This window comes from Garra rufa, chromosome 3 (genome assembly GCF_049309525.1).
Source record: "Garra rufa chromosome 3, GarRuf1.0, whole genome shotgun sequence".
Lineage (NCBI taxonomy): Eukaryota > Metazoa > Chordata > Actinopteri > Cypriniformes > Cyprinidae > Garra > Garra rufa.
In genome coordinates, this window is record NC_133363.1 from 40,068,909 (window position 1) to 40,078,005 (window position 9,097).

The window sequence follows — 9,097 nt, forward strand, 5'->3', positions numbered from 1 at the left end:
ACAAACCAAAACATCGGTCTCGAATTAGAAGTACAAAACAAGGATTTGTAAAAATGTCGGAGGATTTCGATATAAGCCAAGAGGAGGCTGGTTTTCCTTTGCTAAAGTAAGGAAACTTTGCCTCCGTTGCTCCTGTAAACAAACGTTGGATTTCGTGAGATGCTTTTTATTATAGATGGATGCACTTTATTGGACTTCTATTGGACTGTTGAACAAAAACACCCGCCCACTGCCATTATAAAGTTTGGAAGAAAGTCATATACACCTAGGATGTCTTGAGGGTGAGTAAACCATGGGCTAACCTTTTAATACACTGCGTAATCACGTTTGAAAAGTTACGCATGGTTAGTTCTAGAGCGAAAATCTCTACATTGTGTTTTACCTTTTTTGTAAAGGGCGTTTGTTTTTCTTTGCATGTTCGCTTTAACACTGGGTCAGTACTTCTGCCTACGTCACACATGTGTTATTACGTAATGCCTGAGGTCAAGCTACTGCAAGATGAGCATTTGTGGTTAAAAAGTATATAAATGTATTTTTTTTTTTTAGAAAATGACCAATTGTTTCGCTAGATGAGACCCTTTTTCCTCGGCTGGGATCATGTAGAGCCCTTTGAAGCTGCATTGAAACTGTATTTGGACCTTCAACCCATTGGCCACCATTGAATTCCACTTTAAGGAGAAAAATCCTGGCATGTTTTCCCTTAAAAACCTTAATTTCTGTTCGACTGAAGAAAGAAAGACATAAACATCTTGAATGACTTAGGGGTGGAGTAAATTATCAGGCAATTTTTGTTCTGGAAGTGAACTAATCCTTTAAAGAGTGTTAACAAGTAAAAGGTCATTGAAAGAGTTCAGCGCTGATTAAAACTGTCAGTGGTTTCTGTAGTGTAGTTGTGTGTGTTGTAATGGTTTTGGCACTGTTCTGTTTTGGCTGTAGGCATGTGTGAGGGAGCTGGTCCTCATTGCTGGTGGAGGAGGCATGGAGGGTAATGGGGTGGGAACACATGAGGGATTCAAAACGAACGTAAACATAATGGAAGATATAAACAGTTAATGTACGAAGACTTTGTTCTTTCTGGATGGAATCGGCGGTTGTAGTTTAATACACCGTAAGGGTGGGCTTGTAGCACCAGGGGGTGTTTTGTGCTCTTTTTGTCCAATAATAATCCAAACCGTTTCTCTCCCATGCTCTCTCCCCCTGCAAGGAGCGGAAGGTACACAACCTCTGCAGTCTGCTTTTTAGTGTAACATTTTCATTTACCTTTTCTTTCTTTTCCTTGTACTGTAGCTTTTCTGGCAGACGCCACTTTTTGTGTGCTTATTTTTTGAATGTCTTTTGTATCATTTCTCTCTTTTTTTTATTTTTATTTCTTTTTGGTCTGTGTGTCTGTCTTTTTTCTGATGATGGAATTTTCCATGGATGTCTTTGCATGGGCCCTTTCAGCACGTAGGGGGATCAGTGCCATGATTTTGTTCCCACTTTTGGTGCAAATGGTCACAGCTGCAGGTTTATATTAGCTCTTTAGTCTTTAGTGCTTCAGAAATACATCTCTTATACAAGTCTCCAGCGCCTCAAGAACACGTCATAAATGAATGTAGAAGGAAGGCAGTTCTCCTCATTTGGAGTTGGCTGGACAAGTATTGTAAATACACAGTGATTTTCTTGAAAGCGAGACTCTCTTAAGAGCTACGGTGTTGACTTGTTGATAAACCTAATACAATTTAAAAATGACAAAACATATAAATCTAAGCTTATTTTTACTCTCTAGAATATGAAGATCCATAATGCTGCTCAGGTGTTGAAACTTTCACAGCTCTCTGTTTGCGTCACAGGCCCATGTAATCCTGTCAACATGGAAACTTCTCTTTCTGTGCAGTCATATTTTATTTCTGGTAGCTTTTCAACGGCTTGCTTATCATGTTCTTTCTTCGTTTCTCCCTAGTTTACAGTTACTAACTGTCCAGATTGTCATCTCTTCAGAAAATACTTTTTTTGTTTTTCCCACAAGTGTGTGATTGAGTTGGTAACAGTGTGTCCTGTTGTTTTTTTGTTTGTTTTTGTTTGTTTTTAGGTTTTCATAGAGCTGAGTCACATTAAAAAGTGCAATACAGTGAAAGGAGTCTTTGTCCTGGAGGAGTTTGGTAATTACCCCCATTTTGATTCTAGGCCTGTACGCGACACAGCAGTAACTCAGTCACATGCAGAGCAGAGAAGCCATCATGTTCAGTACTGTTAGATGTGGCCATCTGAAAGACTGTATGAGCTTCAGGGGCAAAGGTTAAATATAAGACAGTAGGGCCGTAGATTTAGCTGTTGAAACGTAAACCCTAATAGGATCCAAATCCTATCTTCTTGAAGAATCCTGTCCCCCTTAGATTCAAAGCCATTCTGTTGGTGGAGACAGTGGTGTAATAATTATTCTATTAATTAGTTAATATTAACACTAGAGGCATCTTTGCCATCTAGAAATGCTCACTTAATGTTAATCTGTAAAAACACAAATAATGTAATAGAAATTTAATCGAAATGTGATCTTTTAAACAAGTATCCATTTTTCATACTGTCAATTAAAATGATTGATTTGGGTTTTTAGTGATACATTTTAGTTATATGTGACCCTGGACCACAAAACCAGTCTTAAGTCACACAGGTGTATTTGTAGCAATTGTCAAAAATACATTGCATGGGTCAAAATTATCGATTTTTCTTTTATGCCAAAAAAATCATTAGGATATTAAGTTAAGATCATGTTCTATAAAGATATTTAGTTATTTCCCAACCATAAATATATCAAAACGTAATTTTTGATTAGTAATATGCATTGCTAAAGATTTAACTTAGACAACTTTAAAGGCGATATCCTTAATATTTCGATTTTTTCGCACCCCCAGATTCCAGATTTTCAAGGCAGTTAGCAAGCTAAACAGCTTTACGTAGTGTGAACTGGTTAAGAAATACTCTATTTATTAGCTAAAACAAGATATCAAGGTAACACACTGCGTTTTCAAACTGGCATTGAGGAAGGGGAATAGGATTCTTCTGGAGGATAAGATACTGCGCAACATCGGCAGCTTTGAGAAATGATGCAGTTCTTCTGTGATGATTTACTGATCCGCTCCTTTTAGATTGCAGTTGTTTCCTCTGATACAACTTTTGGGGAAGGAGTCACAGGATTTAATCAGGAATACTGCTTTAATTGAACTAAACTAACTAAAATGTTAGTCATAATCTTTAGAATATGTGACCCTGGACCACAAAACCAGTCTTAAGTACATTGTATGGGTCTAAAATAATCAATTTTTCTGTTCTGCCAAAAATCATTAGGATATTAAGTAAAGACCATGTTTCATGAAGACATTTGTAAATTAATCCTACAGTAAATATATCAGAATTTAATTTTTGATTACTAATATGCATTGCTAAGAACTTCATTTGGACAACTTTGAAGGTGATTTTCTCAATGTTTTGAATTTTGTGCACCCTCAGATTCCAGATTTTCAAGTAGTTGTATCTCAGCCAAATATTGTCCTATCCTAACAACCATACATCAATGGAAAGCGTATTTATTCAGCTTTCAGGTGATGTATAAATCTCAAATTTTAAAAAAACGACCCTTATGACTAGATTTGTTCTCCAGGTCACATATAAGTCTTTATAGAGTTAGATAAATACACTGTGTAGAGATGGACTCTTTTGGAGATATATGTAGAGTGAAGGGAGGTGCAGTGTATGAAGCCTTTTCTGTAGTCATAGAGTCGCTCTAGACTGGGTTAGTGCTGTGTCTTTGTGCTTCCTTTTTTGTAATCTGCCCCTCATCTTTGCTGCTATGAAAACCTTCATTCTCCAGCAGGTAAAGTGCTGTCACCTTTATCTTTTCTTCTCTTCCTTAACCTGTCCTCCTCATTAAACTCTCCATCTGTCGTCATCTCTCATACATCCTCTCTCACCACTAATGGCTGTCGATCTGCACTGCACTGCCTTGATGTCAGATGCTGCTTCTCCTACACTCGAGTTCATAAACTCATGCCTGTATCAAAAGTCATTCCATAAGTAATGGAAAAACCCAGCAGTCCCCGGATTTCCTTCCAACTTTCAGTGATATTCCCTCTCTTACTTTTTCTCTCTCTCTGATTTCTCCATCTATCCCCCACCACCCTGTATCGTTTTTCTCTGGCTTTGTTTCTGCTTCCCGAGGCTGCCTTGATTCACTTCCCTATTGCATAAGAGTTTCTCTGCCTTGTGGGAAACATCTACTGATGATAAATCCTGTTCAGTCATATGATCTTTATGAGTGCTGCTCTTCTGCTGCAAGATTAAGTGCTCTGTTGCCCTGTCTGAAATGTGGCAGGGTCAGATAGAGATTATTAATATTTATTTGTCATGGGCCGTATGTATGCCTCCCCTCTTCTTTCTCTTTCTGTCTCTCTCTCTCTCCCTCTGTCTCTCCCACTCTTTCTTTCTGTCTGTTTCTGCCCCTGCCCTTATGTATTTTATATATGTTATTCCACTGCTGTTGAACTTTTTATTTTGTGTCTTGCACTGGGATTTGCAGTTCCTGAAACTAAAGAAGTGGTGATCCATAAGTACAAGACTCCAATGGTAAGATTTCAGTTTTCATACAATACTATACGGTAGAGTTGGGTTCCAGATTCAATCCAATTCACAAATTCTTAAAGGGATAGTTCACCCAAAAATGAAAATTCTGTCATTAATTACTCACCCTCATGTTGTTCCAAACCTATGAGAGCTTTCTGACCCTCCATAGACTGCAACGCAATTACCATGTTTAAGGGCAAGAAAAGGTAGTAAAGACATTGTTAAAATAGGCCATGTGACATCTGTGGTCCTTGTATTCTTGTAGCTTCATAAAATTAAGGTTGAACCACTGACTCACATGGACTATTTTAGTGATGTCCTTACTACCTTTCTGGTCCTTAAATGCAGGTTCAGAAAGCTCTTGGATTTCATCAAAAATATCTTAATTTGTGTTTCGAAGATGAACAGAGATCTTACGGTTTGGAACGACATGAAGGTGAGTAATTAATGACAGATTTTTAATTTTTGGGTAAACTATCCCTTCAATGTGTTGCAGTATCTGATTTTAATCTGATTCCAATTCATTGTACCTATATACAAGTCTCAAATGTTTTTTTTTTTTAATATACACTACCAGTCAAAAGTTTGGGGTCAGTACATTTTTCTTTTCTTCTTTTTTTTTTTGAAAGAAATTAATACTTTTATTCACCAAGGGTGTGTTAAATTGGTAAAAAGTGATAGCAAATACTTACCATTGTTAGAAAATATTTATATTTTGAATAAATGCTGTTCTTTTGAGCTTTTTATTCATCAAAGCAATATATAATCCAATATAGATCCAATATAGATCATTCTAATAATAAATCAGCATATTAGAATGATTTCTGAAGGATCATGTGACACATAAGTATATTACAATAGAAACCATTATTTTATATTGTAATAACACTTCGCAATATTACCGTTTTTTTCTATATTTTTGATTAAATAAAGTTTGGGGTACTCTTACTGACCCCAAACTTTTGACCGGTATTGTATATATTATGATTATTTAAAAGCTTTTGAAGAGTACATTTTTATAAGACTACACTTTACAGCACTTTAAGACACTATTATTGAATTAAATTAAATCAGCATTTAACTGATTTAAGATGAAAAACAAACAACATTGCTGCCGTTTGTAGAACTGTTTATAGCTAAATTTAACTTGTTCAAAATGGATAAACTTCACAGTGTTATTGATCTAAACTGAACCAACAATGAACTGACTTGAGCTAAATAATGACTCTATTGTCTTTTAGAACTGCTTTACAGCTGAATCTAAATTGTCTCCATAGTTGAGTTTCCATAATTGATTCTGTTATTTTCCTGTCAATCACTATAAAGCTGCTTTGACACAATCTGTATTGTATACAGCAATATAGAAATAAGTGTCTTTTTAAGGTGTGCCATTTAGGGTGCGCCACCAATAAAAAGTAGTACAGAAAACACTGGTATAGATTAGAAAAAAAAAAAAACATTCTTGGAATTCTGAAGGGGTCATTAACTGCCTTTTTTAATTATTTTGTACTGTTGTCTGAGGTCCACTTATCAAGATTTTTTTACATCAGTACATTTTGGCAGTTTGGCTTTAATATAAGCTGTTTTTAGACTACTGAGAAAGTTTTGAGTTCTGAAACTTACAGGATGTTTTTATAGTACAGTGACCTCTTATATGTGACCCTGGACCACAAAACCAGTCATAAGTAGCATGGGTATATTTGTATGGGTCAAAATGATTTTTCTTTTATGCAAAAAATCATTAGGATATTAAGTAAAGATCATGTCCCATGAAGATATTTTGTAAATTTCATACCGTAAATATATCAAAACTTCATTTTTGATTAGTAATATGCATTGCTAAGAACTTTTTTTGGACAACTTTAAAGGTGATTTTCTCAATATTTAGATTTTTTTGCACCCTCAGATTCTAGATTTTTAAATAGTTGAGTTTGAATCCTATAATTTCGAATATTGTCCTATCCTAACAAACCTTACATCAATGGAAAGCTTATTTATTCAGCGTTCAGATGATGTATAAGTCGCAATTTCAAAAAAATTGAGGACAATATTTGGCCAAAATACAACTAATTGAAAATCTGGAATCTGAGGGTGCCAAAAAAATTATAAATATTGAGAAAATCACCTTTAAAGTTGTCCAAATGAAGTTCTCAGTAATGCATATTACTAATCAAAAATGAAGTTTTGATATATTAACAGTAGAGAATTTACTAAATATCTTAATGGAACATGATCTTTACTTAATATCCTAATGATTTTTGGCATAAAAGAAAAATCAATCATTTTGACCCATACAGTGTATTTTTTTATACCTGTGCTACTTAAGACTGGTTTTGTGGTCCAGGGTCACATATATCAAAAGATCAAAGGAATTTTGATTTCTCAGTTCATGACCCCTTTAAGAATTAATAAGGAGAATTCTCAAATGAAAATCGCAATTAACCAGGAAATCAATATTTTTACCCAGCCCTACAATAATGGTATAGAGCGATATTTTTTGGTGTTAATAACAGCTGTCAACTCTTCTGTCTCGAACAGGCACATCAGATCTGTTACTCGGTGCTCTGCCTCTTCTCCTACATGGCGGCGGTCAAGGGAAAAGAGTCAGAGGGCAAGCCCAAGATGCTGTCCCCTCGTCCACTACCGAGCTAGCACACTTCTCTCCTACGTTTACTACGTTTACTTCAACCCTTCAGCTCCTAAACTCCCTGCAATACTACTCCTTTTCAATACAAGCTGACACTCCTGCCAAGCTTCTTTTAAGGACCTCTGCTCCTGTACCAATTCAAATGTAGATGTATTCACATAATTAACACATTCATCCTTAAAGAAACAACCTGTTCATATAATGTATCCGATCACGTACCTGATATAATACTTCAGTCCTTGGACACTAAAATGCTGGCATTTCATTGTCATAACGTGGACCAACCAGAACAAGAACAGACTTTGACTACTGTTGGTTAACATCCTCACATTTGAACTTTTATTTATTTTAATCGGAGGCATTCGTTTGCATGCAGGTCCCATGCGCAGCTCTCACGAGTTGGCACTGGCATGCAGACATCAGGCGAACATCTTTCCCCCCTTCTGATATCAGTCAACAGGCTGTGTATTTAATATTTATGTGCTGAGTTGTACTGTAAATTCCAGTCTGTTCTGTCTGTGGTGGGTGAAACGTTCAAGTCTTTGCAATCTAGCGCTGCCACGTATGAGGGGTTTGCCTTAACCGTCCGCGACGGAGCAGCTGTCCCATTCGTAAATGTTCCATTCGCCCTCCTCAACCTGCTGTAAGTGGTCTAAGGTCTGTGTATCTCTTTAGCTCAAAAGGCTCAAACTACTGTACTAGTTCTGCTGTAAAGTTCCCTGTCTGTGAACTGCTGTGTTAAATTTGCATGTCACTTGAAAAAAAAAAAAGAATATTTAAAAAAGGAATCTGTACATCTCTGAAGCAATGCTGAAAAAGCAACTAAAATGTTTATGAAAAACTGTAGTTTGTTTTCTAGATGTGCAATACTATCACTAGTGGGTACCAAGAACAAGTCAAGTCACGTCCTCGGAGTTCATCCACTGTCCTTACATGTTCATAAAGAGGAGACCAGAGAGCAGATCAGGCATCATGTTTTCTGTTCAGCTGTTGTTGTTATTTTGAAACAGCAATGAAAAAAGGCATTAATCTATATAAGACAGCTGCATTTGGAGATTGTTTAAATAGTGTTGGAAAAGTCTTGTGTCCAAAGTGTCCTCTTCCTGTTTGTGTGTCTGTGTGATTGTGTGTGTTTGTGTTAGAAACACAGATGGCAAGAGAGCGTGTCTGTTCGTAGAGGTGTCTGTTCAGATTTTCTCGGATCATCTCTTTTTGACTACTAGATTTGGCAGTACAGCTGTCGCATTTACATATTTTAATGTTCTTTTATGTTTTGCTCACATTTTTAATAATTTAAATGTATGAAGTGTCGTTTTGCGTCTCCATTCGATTCATTTGTTGTGTGTATGCAGACTGTAAATGGACTTGAAAAGCCCACTCAATATTGGTTTAAAGATGTAAATAGCACAAAACTGATTTCCCAGAGTCCAAGTGTCCCAAAACGGATGTTTTGAGTTGGACGGTGGATCAGGTCTGTTGTTTGAAAGTGTGAGAGAGATACAGTTGCACATTATTTGGGCTTTCATTTTAGTCTGTATTGTTTAGAACAAGAAGGAAAGGAAAAAATAGAGACATGGATGTATATATTTCAGCATTTAAAAATATTTATAGAACCTGTACAGCTTTGGCAATATGAAAATAAAAGATGTCCAACCCAACTCTGTGTTTGTAGGTATTGTTATTGTATGAATTACAATTATTATACAGTGGTCACATAACTTGCCTTTTTCTGAACATATCCACCTTATTTTTTCCGTAGGAGTGGGCGCAGCCATTTGTAAACTCTATGTGCCTGGCTTCCAGTCTCATCAGCAATTTTTATTTGTAAAAAACGGCTCATTTTGCGGCTTGATA

General features: G+C 36.2%; 1 protein-coding gene across 48 annotated transcripts in view; it reads left to right on the forward strand.

Annotated features, from left to right (window-relative positions):
- The window catches only part of madd (MAP-kinase activating death domain), an 80,720-nt gene extending 71,819 nt beyond the window's left edge, over window positions 1-8,901 (forward strand). For 28 of the 48 annotated variants that reach the window (XM_073836092.1, XM_073836099.1, XM_073836093.1 and 25 more), the window contains 3 exons: window positions 2,072-2,141; window positions 4,553-4,599; window positions 7,135-8,901. In XM_073836092.1, the coding sequence (XP_073692193.1) occupies window positions 2,072-2,141; window positions 4,553-4,599; window positions 7,135-7,248 (231 nt within the window). In that variant the 3' untranslated portion in view covers window positions 7,249-8,901. The remainder of the gene's footprint in view (window positions 1-2,071; window positions 2,142-4,552; window positions 4,600-7,134) is intronic. The other 20 variants (XM_073836115.1, XM_073836116.1, XM_073836123.1 and 17 more) reach the window with 1 other exon arrangement.
- Window positions 8,902-9,097: the final 196 nt, after the last annotated feature.